At 35.7% G+C, this 18,449-nt stretch overlaps 1 protein-coding gene across 2 annotated transcripts; it reads right to left on the bottom strand.

The window, feature by feature from the left end:
- Positions 1-3,574: 3,574 nt before the first annotated feature.
- On the bottom strand, positions 3,575-14,803 carry LOC103723229 (sodium/hydrogen exchanger 2-like). 2 transcript variants are annotated; one of them, XM_026800016.2, is made up of 14 exons: positions 14,162-14,803; positions 13,948-14,066; positions 11,304-11,401; positions 9,989-10,048; positions 9,819-9,865; positions 9,540-9,739; positions 9,375-9,421; positions 9,040-9,106; positions 8,825-8,925; positions 8,582-8,683; positions 6,034-6,172; positions 5,894-5,956; positions 4,981-5,064; positions 3,575-4,325 (listed from the first exon to the last, which is right to left on the bottom strand). In XM_026800016.2, exons 1-14 carry the CDS (start codon positions 14,193-14,195, stop codon positions 3,996-3,998), a joined length of 1,491 nt encoding a protein of 496 aa, XP_026655817.1. In that variant the 5' UTR covers positions 14,196-14,803; the 3' UTR covers positions 3,575-3,995. The 2 variants fall into 2 exon arrangements, with proteins under 2 accessions (XP_026655817.1, XP_008812301.1); XM_008814079.4 differs by having other exon boundaries at positions 9,540-9,734; positions 14,162-14,802.
- Positions 14,804-18,449: the final 3,646 nt, after the last annotated feature.

Raw genomic sequence — 18,449 nt, forward strand, 5'->3', positions numbered from 1 at the left:
GCACCAATATTTAGAGAGCCACGAGCGGATCAGTTTGGATTAGGATTTTGCTCTATCAAATCTTGATTCGTTTTATCTTAAACAGAACTTAAGAAAGGTATTCTACAAGCCCGACTAATTTTTAAAATATTTAAAATCGAATGGCTTTTAATGTGGCTACAATTTCTCAATATATTTGTAATTATTTGTTTTAATTTTATATTAGTTGGGACCACACACGATAAAAATTAGTTATTTCAAGAGTTAAAAGGTAGGTCATATGAATTGGATTTCAGCTGATTGAAGCGTGATTAACATTTATGATTATTTAAAATTGAATGTCTTCCTATATAGCTGCATTTTGTTAACATATATTTTTTTTATAAGTATGTGTGTTTGTGTATCTTTTATTATTCGTAGTTGGATGACTTTTCTTTTATATGACAAATATTTCGTGAAGCAATGATTTTATGGTTTGAGGTCCTCATTTCTTGAACCTTTTTTCTTTTCTGAAAAGAAAAAGGCTGCACCTTTGGTATATTTCTCATGTAAGCTTACATTATTCTTTTTTTTTTGGTACACCGGCTGTTCACAATAATCTCGTGCAAACACAACCATCTAAATCTATGGCAATAAGACTACACGGTGGGGATAGAATCGAAGTATGCCGAGTTTAGAAGCTCACACCGGAGTGTTAAGCAGCAAACAATGCGACCCAATCTGCAGCTTTGTTCACCTCACGTAGCACGTGCACAACTTGGAAAGCGCAACACTCCTTCATCATCTGCTGAATGTTACCTAGAAGCAACAACTCTACCTCTCCCCACCCCATCTCCAGTATGCGCTCAATTACCTCGGCTGAATCTCCTTTGAGAATGATACACTCAGCCTCCAACACACATGTCACATAGGAGAGTCCTACCCTGAGCTCCGCCCCAAAAGTTGAATCCTCGAAGGTGTGACCCCTCTGGCAGCAGTCAATCTGGAGTCATGGTCCTTGATCACAAATGCCACACCAGCACAATTTCCATCAGCAGACAGACCACCGTCGAAATTTACCTTGAGATGGCCGAGGTAGGGGCTCCCAAGAAACAAGAATATGCATGGGCGCTATAATAGCAAAGAGAGAGTCACAGATGTCCCTATCCATCCCAGATCTCTTTCTCCATCTCTAAGGCACTTACGGATCTCTATTTTGCTCCCATTTTTCACTCTGGTATTAGGTAAATGCCCTTATACCGATTTTTTTTAAACTTCCAATTAGCTATTAACTATTTTGGATTAGGTGGTTCTTATAGTTTAAAATCTTTTTTTGAATGTGAAGAGTCAATTTAGGATCTCCTTATAGTTGGTTTGCAACATACTTTTGAATTTGAAGAGTTTGGTTGTTATAGCAAAAAAAAAAGGATAGAAAATATGCGTCAAATTTTAAACTCTAATTGGCATTCTTGAGAGTCTAGTTGGGTTCTATTTGTAGGAACCATGTAATCCATGTAAACCATTTTTCGGTTGAATTTTGGGTTCAAAAATCCCAACTCGATTGCACATAAATCAAACACAAACCTAATCCAATCCAATAATAAAAATAAATAAATGACATTTAATTTTATATAAATCAAATTTACACATGTTTCATATAAATATATTTTCAGTTCTGTTAGATCATAAATTTATGCAAGTATCTCATCAAAATTGATGCATTGTTGAGATATCAACAAAAGAATGCAAACCTTTTCTATCTTAAAGTTTATATTTAATCCAATATAACTCGATTAACACGACCCTACTTGATCCAGTTTGACTTAACCTAGATTTATCTCAAAATGCAGTTGGGTTCGATAGGGTTAAGACCAGGAAATATGGAGTTATGGTTGAGTCAAAGATGGCTCTCATCCTGACCCAATTCCTACATGTTATGGCTCTATTCATGAGACAATATTCATAATGCACAACACAAAGTTCTTTTAGATTGTTTATAATTTATGCTCAACTAAATCTAAACAAAGAGCAATTCAAAAGTAGATAAGTAGTTTGATTTGGACTCTTGAAAAAGATTAGCTATTAAATTTGTTACCTATTAACTTCCTTCATTTTATTTAAATTAATTCTACCTTGGGCTCCTGAAAAAGATGAGCTATTAAATTTGTTAACTATTAAATTCCTTGATTAAGCCATTTGAAAAGAACCAAAAAACCAGAAAAAAAGAGGAAAAATGGTGTGACGGGCATCCCAGCTTTCATTGGAAAATAAAATCTAAAAGTGCTTATTAAATTTCTTAATAGGTTTTCTTGATTTTGTTTAAATCAATTCTGATTTGTACTCTTGAAAAAGATTAGCTATTAAATTTGTTGACTATTAAGTTTCTTGAGGCCAATTATGAAGCTCCATATACTAGGAAAACTCCAGATCAACTCATTCGATCGTCTCTCATTTAAAAAGATCAGGTTTCAATGGTGCCTTCTTTAAATTCAACTTTGAGAAAGCTTTTGACAATATTAGATGGGATTTCTTGCTGGAAGTACTTCGAGCTAGGTACTCTTAATCAGGCGCAATTGTGACTCTTAAATTGAGATATCAGAGCCAAGACTGCTCGAAATATATTCTATGGATGTTTGTCTTTTTCTAAGTGAGATCAATTGATTATTGAAAATATTTTACTTACAATTTATATTTCACTTTTATCCCACGAATTACTTATTATTTTATTATGGATCCATATAGTCCACAAATTACTTATTTCCCACATGAGAAGAATACAATACCACCTGGAAGGGATTTTTGAAAGGATCAGGAAAGGATGTAAATACAACCAACTCTAGAAAATTAGAAATATGAATTAAAACAAAAAGATGATTCTGCCAACTTGAACAGGCATAATGAGTTCATAGTCTCCTTCCAACCTTTCCTAACCCCTTCAAACTTTTCTTGCTCAACATACATGGTGATGCAATCTTAAAATTTTCCAAAGACAATCTAGTATACCGAACCGTCACATACAAGAAGGTTTATTTCTTACCATCAAAAAACTAGACCAATTCATTCTAAAACTTTCTCGACACAACATTATTTATACATGTATAGAAATATATTGTATAACCAAAATATCATAGTTTTAAACATAAGTTAAGGGGAAAAAAAAACATTACATAAAAGATAGCTAAGCCCAAAACAGAACTATAATATTCTCTGCCCACTGCAGAGTATACCATTAGAAGGAAATCATTTCATAGTATTTTTCATATATCGTATTCAAGAGTACTCATTTTGAAAAACCATTAAACTCTTCTCATAGATTGGATGAGCCTCCCTGTTTTTGTTGTTTCTTTTACTCAAAAAATGAAATAGCATCATTTCTCTAGCTTTCTGTTAAAAAATAGGAAAGAAAAATAAAAGAGAGGGTTAAACATATTAAAAAGAATCTCCATAAAATCAGACTTTCATACTAGGGGATTCCTAATATATCAATTACGATACTATAAATTTGAGAATATCAGCGGTAATCAACGAGAAGGGACACTGGCAATTCAGAAGCTGGCCAGAGTGATCTGCTTTATAGCACAAGAAGCATTCCAATTTTCTGAACTGATACAGAATATTTAGCATGTAAAACTGAAGAAAGAAAGCCTGCAATGTTTTTGTATAATCACTATGCCTCTGAATGTGTTTTCTTTTTTGCTCCCTCCAAAGAAATACTGATACAACAGGAAAACCCCTATTCATAGATCACTATAGATTAAGGCACAAAGCCGCCCCATGTTACAAAAAATTTGAAAACAAGCATGTTAGTCCTCTCTCAGAACTGCGTCAAATGGTGCTACAAATACACAGGCAAGGAGATAAATTACAGACCAAGATAGAATACAGCACTCGACCTTTCTACGCAAAATCCTTTCAAAGCCCAATGAATACCATGACCGGGCGCTACCTTGATAGGCATATAACCAAAAGCAATCAAACCAAAGAATAAGATGGTTTTCTTTAGTTCTCTCTTTTCTATCTTCCCTTTCTTTTTTGCCTCATTCCGATCCATGGAGGCTTTGTTCTGTGGGCGAACCAGGCACAAAAGGAACAAAACCTCGCCCACCAAACACCGGGCGCATGAACGCATCATCAAACTTGCGCCAATAGTAGTGAACTGTGTGACTTGGCTTGCTAAGGAGCATTCGGAGGCTACTTGGCCGTTCAACAATTAGTCCTCCAGCTTCAAGTTGTGATTCCTGTCCATTTGGAAGGAGTGCGGAGAGGAGAGATTTTGGAGTTGAGGGCTCCGAGGACATGCTGCCGGAATGCTTTCCACCAGAAGGCAGCAAGAGCCTTATCAGAGGCTTTGTCATCAACCCGAACACCTGAGGCAGCACCAAAATGATCAAAACAATCAGGATATCACCAAAACTTTTTAAGAAAAAAGTGAGCGAATTACGAATACAATGTATGCAGTTTCCTACGGTGATGAAATTCAATAAAGGACACGTCTGATTAATTTTTCTCTAAAGTGATAACTTATAATTGTCACAGCCTAGTAAGTTCTGAATAGAGACATTGGGACCATGTGAAACATAAACAAGCAAGAAAGAACATGTTTAAATACAACAGAACTGATGAATTCCATATTGGTGCCAAACAGTAAGTGCTCAAGTCTCCCTGCTGGCATAACATATCCTTCCAGCTGTCAAAAAAATTCAGACTATTCTACTCTTAATTTATGCAGCTGCTTCATGATGAGAGAGGAATTTATCAAATTGATATATCTCTATCTTTTAAAAAAAGAGCTACAACTGAGCAGAAACTTATGTGTCATGCCAGCAGGGAGACTTGAGCACAGTTCTCTAACTTGCTATAATGATACTGTTCAACATCCGAAAGGTCATAAATACTTGTTTTCTTTTTGGTAAAATTCATACAAATTTTTTGACACTTCGCCACTCCAATTTTATTTGGTGATATACATCGTTGAGTACAGAACCAATGGTATGCATCTGTGGAGGCAATTAGATATCTTACCACAGTGCTAAAGAGGACAACCGATATAGTGCTGGTGATCATCATCGCATTACCTCGCAGTTGTGTATGGCCAGATCTTGTAAACTGCAAATGTTCATTAAACTGTGTCATTTATTAAGAAGGAGAAAACTTATCAAGCTAGAGCATTACAAAAGTGGCAAAGGATAATGATCATATATTTTAGAAAATGCACCTCCCAACGAATAACAACAGAAACATAAAAAGAACTGGGTAGTGCCCCAGTTGTCGTATCTATTCACTCCTTGGAGGGAGGAGGCTTTGGGCTCAAGTCTTGGATCCCAAATTCACAAGCATCTTGGTGCGGGTAATTTACCTTGGGTGGGCCTTCCCTCTTCCTCCGTCTAACTCAAAAAAAAAAGACAAAATATTTTGAGGAAAACAATTTTTGGGCTACTTCCCTTAGAGTAGTTAGGTTGTTCATCTGGTTATGGACTCGGATAATTTCAAGGATATATAAATCAATATGTTTTCATATGGACTTGGCTCGCAAGTTTAATCCATTTTGGGAAAAAATAACTAACGATGAAGATTGACGTTATGTCAAAGAACTTTGCCTTCCAATTTAACTCAGGTTTGTTTTCAAAAATAAATAATAGACTATTTTGTTGTTACAACGTTGAAAGTACATGCTTTGCTGCTGATATTGGAAAAATAAAAAGAAGGTGATAATTCCTCAAGTGACAACCCACCTATCAAACAAATGATCAACTCTTACTGTTTGATCTTTTGGAAACAAAATGACAAACACTTGCTAAATAAATAATCATGTCTCAGAATGCATAATTGACCATATGAAAAAGTAATGGGATATGTGGGTGACAATAATATTAATTAAAAATTTCAAATTTAACTAAAAATAAAGATTCAAATCTTAATGAACTTTAAATATAACCTGATTGTAAGCTAGTGCAATTGACACTGCACCTCTCATAAGACCTGCCCACCATATTGTAATCTGTCAAAGAAAATGCATGAATATATGTTAATACTGGTTTAAAACAAATGTGGCAACCATAAATATTGAACACCCACTTGCTGCTTAAAGGATATTTTTTCAATTGGAGACTTCTTTGTCAAGTTGGACAGAAAAGAGAGTGGGAAAACAAAAGCAGCCCTTCCAACCAAAACCAAGCCTAGTAGAATTGAACTAACACCAATTGATTTTCCAGGGCTGCAAAGGAGAACAACATGTTAGTTACCAAAATAATTTGATCCTGTTGCATGAGAGAGAAGGCATGCTATGACAAATCACATGACCTCACATATAAAAATGCCAAAAAGTTATATATAACTCATGTATTAACATCCATAAATTCAACAATAACATGAGGTTATCTCCAATGACCTTGTTGTTTTAGCCTACTTAATATTATTAAATGAATCCATTTTATAGTGAGATTATTGTTTCCTTTTGATGTAAAAGTTGGATGACCCTTCAGAATTTTCTGAACAGGATCAAAGTAAGATAAATTGACTGCACATGCTATTCAAATAATTTCATGGATCTGCTCCTGCCATTTTATACTACAGTGTTGATGGGCAGTCATATAATAACTGAGAGTAATATGATCTGCTCGACTAGATAATTGCTAAGTGAGAGCCAAAACTTAAAAACAACATCAAAAGCAAGATATTTGAAAATGAACCAAGGAATTTCATAAGGTTGCAAAGTAGTTTTAATTGATATGATGCCACTGAATAAACTTATGAGGAAATGGAAGATATTGAAAATTGCATCTGATGCAACAATGAGGGCAGATGGTGACTAGATCCAGCCTATTACAGGGGCTTCTTTATGGTCAAAGGTAGTCCCAACCAGCATGAGGTAAGAATGGAAAGCCGGAAGATATAATTGTAACCCCAAAGGGCTAAAAATGCTAAAGAAGAGTGCACAAGAGTGCCAGACTTATGAGACCAAAGGTTGAATAAGCATCAAGCTATATGGACCAGATAGGACTTGTTAGAATCAGAGAGAGAGAGAGAGAGAGAGTCGTGATGCATATGAATCCTAAGGGTCATTGACTCAATAATAGCCTTCTAGGCTAGGGTCAGGATTTAGAGGGCTGTGGAAGTCTCTTCATGATGATGATGGTTTACATAGATAAAGCATGGACAAGTGAAAGGCTAAGATAGATTGCATGAAATCAATGGGTGTTCTAAACCTTTTTTTGTCAATAAATGAAATCTTTTAGACTCTCCAGCTATAAAATATAGATACAAATACAACATATGGTGAATATGGTGATATTAATATTGAACAAGTAGGATATGACATGACGAGCATACAAAATATGTATATTGTTAAATATATGTGAGAAGGTATTCGTAAAGCATTCTGGGTTATCAAAATAACATGGTCCATACTTATACACTAGCATTAACATTCACAAACTCCATCATTTAGTTATCATTCAAAATAATTGGGCAACATCCTTACCCTATACAATAATATCAACATTGCAAACTTCAAAATTAATCATTTATCATTAAAAGGCCAACATTCAAATATATTCATATACACACAAATGTATGAATATAATAAGCAAATCAGGTATATATCTAAATTTTGGAATTTTGAAAAATACCATACTCAAAATAAGTATTCATTCCAATATATATCCTAGAAGTATCCAACAAGTAGTAGTGTTCAACATGATAGTACATGCAACAGTATTCATGCTTTCTAGTTCTCCAAATGATCATTTTTTGTCACATGTTTAGAAATTTCTTAAGGCAGAGGTTTTTCCTTGAACTAAACTAGATGGGGGATGAATATAAATCACTAATGTTTCCCAAGTTATGTGAAGAGAAATTGCACAGGATGTGTCAAGAGAAAGATCGGCAATTTGAACTATATTAAGCTCAAATAAGCATGTACCAGCCCAAAATTGAGCTGTTCATTTTTCAATTTGGTTCATTTGCAGCCTAACCCTCCTTGACTCATGGCAGCCCTCATAATTGGCTTTATATTGTGCATATGTAAGTCCGATTTACAATTTCAAAAATATGTGAAAATAGTGATAATGTAAAGTAGGAATAAAAACAAGATCCCTACTTCACAGCAGACAAGCGGTGTATGAACTGACAGGTCCTATATCATTGCTCTGCAACTCCTACTTCGAAAGGTAAGATTAGTCTCATCCACATCCCTCACAATATTATATTACTAAGCTCTAATAGAATAGAATCTAAAGAAAACTCTCTCATACAATAAATATAATATACAGCATGAGAACCTTCTTGTAACCAATATGTATTTAACGTTACAGGTACAAGTATCTATGCATCCAAACCTACAAACTATATCATAGGGTGATAAAGTTGGAGTTTTTAAATGCATATAACAGGACATCTTCAGCAGCAGTACTAAGCTACAACACATAACATGCAGACCTCTCTCATTTAAAGCGATATTTACCATGATACAACAGAATATTTTTTTAAAAACAAAAAAAAAGAGAAAGAAGTTAATGTGGCCAACATTTGCAAATTCTCAGAAATATTTTCAGGCACACACTCTATTCTGTTCTCGGAATGATGGATGTTCAAAAAAATATCCAGAATGTTATATATCTTGTACCTGTCACTGACACATTTCCACTTTTCAATGTCCAATGCATCCATTCCAACATAAAGGAAGAGAAAAATCTCGGAGATAAATGACAAGGTTGCAAAAGCATGCCTGCAAAAGTCAGCAAGTTGGAGAGGGAGAGGTTAAAAAGAAGATTAGTATAATAAGTTGTATTGACTAAACATGGAAATTGAAGATTAACATGAAAAGCAGCTACTCCATCATTTAGGGGCATTTTAAAAACCAACATACTTTGTGGTAACTCTCGAGCTCTCTGTCACATTATGCCAGGTATAGTGTGACATTACTATCCCACAGAAGAATACTGTCAGAATGCCACTCAAATCTAACAACTGCAACACGAATCAAAACCTTCAGAATATATTCAGCTTAAGATAACAACAGCATTAAGCATTAGAGTTTATGGAAGTAAAAAGTAGGATCTAAACAGTCAAGAAGAATCTCACCTCAGCCAGCATATATGAAAGGTAAGCCATCAGCATCATAAGAGAAACTTCACGATCGGTAGAATGCCTGGAATTTAAAATTATATCAGCAGTGGTATCTTATACAACAAAACTTCAAAAGATGTTGATTTTGATCATTCACATCACACTGCAACAGCAGTAATTAGTGAAGAACTGCTAAAATCAACTCAATTAAGAATTACCAAGACTAAAATGATAATAAAGAAAACATCATTTTACCTCTCCAATTTGGTCACAAAAAGAAAAGAACATTTTTTTATACATAAAACTATGCAGCAGAAGACAGTTAAGAAACATTAAGTCCATAGACGAACCTTCCCATGTACAATTTTTTGATGATGTATGCACTAAGCAATCCAGTCTGAAAACAAAAAACAAAGTGATACCATATAATATACCCCAATCTTTTATGTAAGAAGAGGAAGGAAAGAGTATATTCTCTGTAAACTCTCTAGGTAATATAAATAGAATGTACTTACAAATGCTCCGAGGAAGGTGCTGAACAAAAATAAGTAAAAGAAGTTTCCCACAAACTTCAATACAATAATGGCGTCAATGTGGACGAGATCAAAATTCTGGATTGCATTGAAAAGTACAACTGATGTGGCATCATTCACCACACCTTCACCAAAGACCAAGCTATATAGTAAAGGCGTCTCATCCTGGTTAAGAACCTGTTCTAGGAGCAAAAAACAGTTTTAGTGTACTAAATTCTTATATGCTCAAGCAAAAGCATAAAGCAGGAAGTTTGTTTATACCTGCAAGGTACAGACAGAATCTGTTGCAGAAAAGATTGCCCCAATTGCTGAAATTACAGAAATATGAATAGCAATGAGGACCCAAAGATAACAGAGTAGCAAGATGAGAGCTTACTGTATGGGAAACTAAGAAATGAAGAAAGAGAAAATATGGTCATGAAAAAGTTTACCCAGAAAATCTCCAATGTCTAGTGAACCAATATCCATTCTTCTGAAAAATCCAACAGCTCCTGTGTTGAGCATCAGAGTCAACCAAATGGTAAACAGAAAACATGTAAATCTAGAAAAGAGAGAAAAACAAAGAAAAGGAAAATTATTAGGTCAAACAACTCCTATGAAGAGAGGACTATTCATCATGGAGACAGGTGCTAAAAGAGTTATGCATTTTTCTTATCCTTTATTCTAATTAATCTGCAAGTCACATTGAAATCACACATCATATACAACTGATTGGCAATCATGCTGATAATCTAAGTAGTTGAAATGGTCTATAAATTTTTCATTTATGAATGACTAAATAACAGGATTACGACGTCAGTCATTTCCTTACTTAACAAAAGAGATATCTGCGCCAATCATATTACTTTGTATGGCTGCTAGCATTTCTATGTTTCTTGTAAACCATATTGTAAAGGGTGACATCGACAATGGATGTTATTGATATATAATATACTACAACCAACATCTAATTTTAGGACAAAGTTGCAAGTAACCAATCTTTAACATCCAAAATTCATCTAAAAAAGTTTAATTTTTTCTGTAAACTTTTAACTTTTCTCGGATATGTTATATTTATGTTAGTTTACATATAGTTGAATGTTTGCATCCACTCGGGGGCAGTTCATGGCATAAGAGACAGTAAACAACCTCATATCAGGTCCTGGCATACTTGGCCTGGATACTACAACAACTGGCATTGAACCTAGGTTGGAAGCCTTTCTGTAAATCTAATCGCAGGCATGCAGCATTTTGTTATGAACTCTCAGAATTATCCTGAAACTATTCTTAACAAAACTTGCCTCAGTGTGTCATGTGTTTTATGAAATTTGTATGTCAATCCTATGTGCTCCTTCAACAGAGCCAAAGGGTTTTGACAAGCATTGCAGTACTCAATTTGCTTGGCCTATCACAAAGTCAACAGCAATATCCAGATATGCAATAACCAACACTATGTACTCCAAACTGCAGATTCTTATATTAAAGGACCAAATACACCTGCCTATGAGATATAGCCACAGAATATGATGCAGGTATGAAATATATCTTCAACAAGTGCTATAAAATTGGATCTGAAACTCGAAAAGTTTAGTTTCAGCATATTTGTTTAGCAGTTTGAATCTAAAAACCAATTGCTTGACCAAATGATATCTGCAGATTTTTGGTTATCATGAGATAAACAATTCTGCACCTAGAATTCATTCTGATAACTTGGACTCAGGAGTCTGTAAAAGGTATTGCTTATAAATACCAAAAAGAATTGCTTACCAAGAGAAATAATGGAGAAGGATATTAATGTCCCAACCGCACCAAACAGTATGATAGTCATGAAGTTGCGGAAAAATTGTTTCTTTTTTACTTGGAACCTGGAACAAAAGAATAAGCAAACAATCAAGGTCTAGCATGAAACCATCAATCATTGTTCAATTAAAAAGTTAGTTATTCCTAGATTTTGAAGAACTTGGGCTCAGCATGCAAGGCAAAAGAATTTTTCAAGATGAAAGAATGAATTAGGGTTAGTTTTGTGGAAAAATCCAAAAACTTAATGCATAAGCAAATGCTCTCAAACTGAGCAAGGCTGTCTGTGTGATATTGATATGAACAAGATTCAATTTTCCTCTCTTTCATGCTATAGAAAACTGAAGTTTCATATGCACTAACTGAAACAGAAAGAATACAATTACTGTTATTTTGTTGGTTATTAGCAATTATGAGGACGAAATGCTACTCCTTTTCCAAAACTGTAAATATGTTTAGAGGTGGCCTGACTTATTGCTGATGTACTAGAACAACATGGAATTTTTAGATATAACCATTTGTCCAAGAATGGAGCTCATCTTGATGTGGGATTGTGGGTGGACTGTTTGTTCCAATGTTTCTGCTTTATAATTTTTTCATGAAGTAACCTTTGTTGCTGGCAAGCTCACATTTTGTATTATACCTTTATCCTTTTTATTTTTGAAAAAATTATTTTTATCTTGATAATTATTTAGAATCCGGAACAAGGTCTGTCGTACCGCTCCATACCACCCAATATGGGGTGTACCATACCATACCATACCAGGAGAAAACCGGCACAAAATACATATTCAAGTCCGTACAAGCCCTACTGAGGCATACCGACCTGTACCAAGGCATACCGAGATGCGTACCAGTCCATACTGAGGCATACCGTAATGAAAATTGAGAAAATAAATAAGCAAACTATTTCGGCACAGAGATATACCGTACCGTACCATACCAAACTAATAATGTGCCGACCCCGTACCGAGATTGTGGACCTTGATATGAACTTAGTTGTTTAGGACTTAGTGGGATTGTAGGTTAACTTTTTTAGAGCTTTAGTTGTTTGAAACTTTGTAAATTGCTCCAAATTAAATTATTTTGTTATCCTATTTATGCATAAGTCCTTCAATAGGTATGTGGAATCATTACATGAGAAAAGATATAACTGTGCAATATGCTAATTCTGTTGAAGTAACTTCAAAAGGCCACAAATGCCAGCAAGTGTTTACTTCATCTTCACATATAGAATATGTTATCATTTTACAAAGAACTGATGGTCAATAGTACAATACTAGAATTGTTTTTTTAACTAGCCATTATTAATAACTAATAATATGCTGCAGAACCTAGATCAGGACCAATACAGAATGCTGTCTAAAAGGAAACTATAAGCCACTCAATAACTCTGTTAACATAGGAGACTAGCAGACTTGCAGGCACCAAGTAAACTAGATTCACAGCCATCCTTCACTAAGCTCCAAGAGCAAGAAACTAGCTTACATGCTGTGCACCCAGCTGCAGTCATTTCCACATATTAAGACATAAATATTAGCTCAAAATTTTCATCTCTCCCCATATGGTAAGTGCCATGGCCTATTGTTTAATTCCTTAAAATGTCTAAAGCATCTCTATCATCTTTTTACCATTAGTAGGCTCCACCCAGATTTTTTATACATCTGTATATTAGTGTCATGCTCTTGAGACTCAGCTTGTTAGGATGCCTACAGCATCTCCATCATCTTATTATCACCGGCAAGAACTGTTCCTCTAATAGAAACACTAAAGAACACAAAGTGGCCATCTCTGATCCTCAAGGCCCAGTCTCTAATAATTGCTTGACTGCATCTTCTTAATTAAGTTACACCATTTCATGCTGTCAAAAGACTTCATACCTCTGACATCTCCTTCTGGGGGCAATAAACTTCAAAAAGTAATCACAAAAACCTAACCTCACACTTAACAGTATCGGAACGACTGTTCACACTAACTGCCAAGTTTCTCTCTGCAGCAATTTCGACCACAACCATTACCATAACTATTTCTGTTCAGGTGTATGAACAACTGAATTCGCAGCACATGAAACTCGCCCTGACAAAGTAAACTCATTTCAGATATAATCCTTTAGTTCCTGTTCTTTTCTATAACTCTGTTCCAGAGTTATCACAACAACAATATCGATCTACTAGATAGCAATGCCCTCTCCTGCCATATGGCTCCTTCATTTATGAAAATCCATGATGATCAGGTCCTCAGGCATATGAATGCGATCATCTGCTGATGAATAACTACCAAGGAAATTAACTGTATTAATCCAATCCCATCTGTCACACACAAAAATTGATGCTCACAGTAAAACAAAAAATGAGGAGAAGGGGAAAAAATAGATACATTTTACCTTGTCCATTCATTATGATTTGGGAATCAAAGCACAAATTCATAAATTGATAGACCGCATGCGGTGCCCCAATTTTCAGGGAAAAGAAAAGTTAAAGCAAACAAAAGGACAAAAACCATATAGAGTGAAAAAAAGAAAGACACACATAACCTAAAGATGAAAAAGATCTAAAAGAACACTTGATAAAACCAATATATATTAAGAAAAGCGAAAAATTTCAAGAAAAATTACCCAGCATTGAATATAATCGGCGGGAGAAGGTAGATGAAGAAGAGGTCCTCGCTGAAGACGAGGATGTGAGAGCTCTTCCCCTTGGTCGTCAGCAGGATGACCACCCCTGTGCACAGCCCCTGCAACACAAGAAACGGTCAAATTGGAACCCGTTGCCGGAAATGTGACCAAAGATCGAAACTTTATCGCAGGGGAGCGGCGGCGAAGAACTCACGATACCGAGGGCGGTGATGGACTCGTTCATCCATCGGTTCTCCTCGAGAAGGTGGCCGATGACGATGCAGGTGCAGAGCAGCGCCACGAAGAGGTTGATGGACACCACGGAGGTGTGGTCGGACGTCGACGACAAGATCCCCAGCCGCACCAGATGAGCCCCGAGATCGAACGCCATGGCTGGTTCTCTCTATCTCTCTCTCTCTCCCTCTCTCCTCGCCCCCTCCACCCCACACGGCTTCGCCCACCTCTCTCTCTCTCTCTCTCTCTCTCTCTCTCTCTCTCTCTCTCTCTCTCTTCCTCTCACCTACACCCCACCTCTTTCTCCGCGAAGAAGATCAAAAAATGGGAGAAACAATAGCAGAATTGAAGGGAGCCGGATGTTCTACGTCTCCGGGGAGTCCATGCCAGAGACCTTGGCTCCCAATCCTCCGAATTCGGTCTCTAAATCGGGAAAGAATCAGAAAAAAAATGGCTTTTTTGCTCAAATTTGGAGCCAAAAAAAGGCCGCTTTTTGTTAGCGCAGACTTCGCGAGAAACACCAAACAACCCGAAGTTTGGGGGATTTTGAGAGAGAGAGAGAGAGTGAGAAATAGATAGATTTCGTTTCGCTCTGACCTCTCTCTCCGTAAATATTTTGTTCGAATGAGAGGGAGGCTGGCGGGTATATATCAGGGTGAGCGGTATATACGATGGGACTTGGGAAGCAGGGGCACGTGGCATGCTTTTACTGGTGGGATAGGGTGTTGGGTGTTTTGGAAGATGGAGCAGAAACCTGGCACATGTATCCAACTGTCCTCCAACCAGGCAGCGCGTGCAAGTGCGCTGTCTGAGTAAAGAAATCTAAGGTGCCCACGTCCGCATAGAAATGCATGTGGATAGGCGGCTGGGGTCCCCCTCGGCCGTCTAAAGGTGGCGAGCACTGAGAGCTAGAAATGTTTTAATTATAAAACATGTTTTAACATGTTGAAAAACTTTGTTATATGATTATCTTTATTATATGGTGAAATTATGTTATGGTTCACTTGTTATGTATGGTGCATGCTGAAAAACTTCTATGTTTCTTTCGTTACAAAATTTCCGAATAAATTTTTGGATAATTCTAATTCTTTCATCTCAGAAGAAGATATTTAGAAGAAAAAAATAAAAAACTAATTCGTTCTTAATAGTTGTTTTTTTAATCAGTGGTTGTTACTCATAATTGATGTTAATATTGATCTTTTCACTATTTACGTAATAAAATATAATTTTTTACAAGTATAAAAAAATATGATGAGTAAAATAATTATTCAGATATATAAATTACTTAAATCAATTGTCACTTTGTTTGTAAGCAATACCGTGCAACCATCAAACTTAAAAATCATATAAATCAAGCAAGTCTTTTGAAAGATGGGTGGTGACCAGCTAAGTTAACAATCATGGATACATCGATTATAATATTCAATATCATATTTTACTTGAAAAATAGAATTAGCCAGATAAATTTACGGATAAAGAGATCTCACATAAGAGAAATTCTAGAAAAGTTTGTATCGTAGATTTCTTCATGTAGATGAGAGATCGCAAACCTCGCCTTATCGGTTAAAATGAGCAACGTATAAACATTAAATTCTTTATCCAATCCAAAGTTGACGGGTCAGGAATCCAAAGTTGAGCAACATAGCCACCATCAGCATTGGATTCGAGAAGAACCCGGGTCTTGCTTGAACCTGATATGATGCTTCGTGGGCCAAAGTAGAGTCTACGTAACTCAGCCATGACGCTCAGACAGCAAACAGCAAACAGCAAGTGGAACTAAATTTATCAACCTTTTAGAAGTCTAGCTACGTTTCTTCTACTCTGACTGCATATATATTCTTTGGTGGACCTTTCTTTGTTGGACGCCAAGCAAACCCCGAGTGAGGGAGAGAGAGGCCTTTTGGAAGCAGGGAGGGACCAGTGACTCCCAAAGGGACCCGCCAACATATTTAAACACCATGGAATGCAAACATAAAGATGGCAAAGATCCTGGAAAAGTAGTCCATAGATACGTTTTCCAAAACATTAGGCGGTCTCTCAGAAAAGATTGAACGGTCCTGGCTTGCACCAGCCGTCTCTCAGTCAGCCCCGTCACCATCCCAAGAATTCGTGGGCAACTTCGTTTAGAACCCTCCGGAGCCACCCTGGGAAGTCCCAAAAACCTTGGTTCTTAATATCCAGCAACTTCGTTCTCTCTCTCTCTCTCTTTCTCGGCGATTTGGTAATAAGATGTCTCAAGGTATCAATTTATCAACATAATTTTCTCATATATCTCGATAAAACGATTAGAATTTTACAAACACTAATATTCAAATATCATGCAATATAGGGAGAGCCAATAAGTTGATGAAGTCATTTTGTATTGATACAGTAGACTTAGGTTCATCTCACCCTCGATCTTCTATTCAGTCGATTGTCGCCCATCCTAATTCTCGAAAATATCTTTTCGAGAGAAGTGGAGAGAGGTTCACCCTCATTGTAATTAATCGGATGCAAATTTTTATACATGCACCATTCAAGTCTTGCAACCTAGATCTTCTTGTTGTTAAAAAGAAAAAAAGGTGTGACCATTAGGATGACCTCAATTCACAACTCTCAAAAAATATTAGTTGATATAACTAACCAAAATGTCGGATAAATTAAATAAAAAATCCATGCACCTCCACTATTTTACTTGCTCAATTATACTATTCCGCATATATAATAGAAGAGTACAGCATAAGTGGTACCACATTAGATGGTAAAATTTTGGTTGGGGCAGGAATTGGGGGGAGGGGGAGAGTAGGGTGGATCTGGGGTAATGTTGTTACCTTCTGTATAACATTTCTCATTAATTTATACTACATTAACGATTTTTTATGTATTGATATTAAAATGTAAAATGCCTACAAAGTTGTAATAAGATAAAAGAATTGGGTACAAAAAATCTTAGTTATAATTGTCTAAGTATAGATACTTGTAAATGCACCATTTAAGACTCAAACCTAAGTGACTATTATCTTGATTCTGAAAAATGTATTTTTGAGAGAAGGGGATGGTGATCCACCCATATTATAATTATTTAGGTGCACACACTTGGGAATGCATCATTTTAAACTCGAATCTAAAATATGTAGTTATTAAGCAAATTAAGAATTGTGGCCATTAAAATAAGCCCCAACTTAGAATTCTAATTTTAAAAAAAATGTTAGTTGACATAGATGTCTAAAATGCGAAATTAATTAAGTAAAGAGTTCTTGCAGCTTCGCTATTTTACTTGCTCAATCATGGTGTGTGTGCATACTTTTGTTTGGAGGGGTTGCTGATTTTTTTTTGAGGTAGTATTACGGTCTTTTACATATATGTATTAATATCAAAATATATCTAAACCTATATATTAGACCAGAAAATAAAAAATGAAATGTTATGCATATATTCTATAGCAAGATTTTAAATCTCGTAAAATGTAGTGTTTTGGTTTCTCCGATAGAATGCGGTGCCCTACTGTCCCGCCCTATTCTGATGGATCATCCTGGTAAAACATCCCAATAGATACACTCTCTCACCCTATCTTTTTTCCTTTATTTCTTTACTTATTTATTTCTTTTTTATTTTTTATTTCCTTCTTTTTTTTTCCTTTCTTTCATTCCTTTTCTTCTTCCTTCATTTTTTTTTCATTTTTCTTCTTCTTTCTTTTTTGCTTCCCTTTTCTTCTCCCTTCATTGTTTTTTTTCTTTCTTTTTTCTTCTTCTTTTTTCCCTTTCTTCCTTACTGCCTTCCCTTCTTTCTTTTTCTTCTCTCTTCCTTTCTTAATTTCTTTTCTTTTTCTTCTTCCTTCATTCCTTCATTTTTCTTCTTTCTTTCCTTTTTTTTTCTTTTTTTCCTCTACATACATAGATAGGTTCTAGTCCCAACCTTATCCTAGTCTCATTTCCTCACAAAAATAGAACAAGGCTGTGGGACGCCCCTATGTATGTATATGTAAGAACCTACTACCTCTATACTACTTGTATATTAAAAATTATATGATTTAGAGACTTCTAATATATGCATCAAATGGTCAGAAAAATATATTATTTTATATTGTTTAAATTGTCCCCTTTTTTACCGCTTAATATATAGGCTGCGAATTTTTAGATCATATGATTTTTGGCATGTAAATAGCTTAAAAGTAGTAGTCATATCCAATAGCTCGGATCAGTGATATAAGACTCCTATCTTCTGATGTAGATATAATCGGATATGATTGAAGGTCCACTCAAGTGTAGCCCAGTCTATCTCTCTCTATA

This window comes from Phoenix dactylifera, chromosome 3, assembly GCF_009389715.1.
Source record: "Phoenix dactylifera cultivar Barhee BC4 chromosome 3, palm_55x_up_171113_PBpolish2nd_filt_p, whole genome shotgun sequence".
NCBI lineage: Eukaryota > Viridiplantae > Streptophyta > Magnoliopsida > Arecales > Arecaceae > Phoenix > Phoenix dactylifera.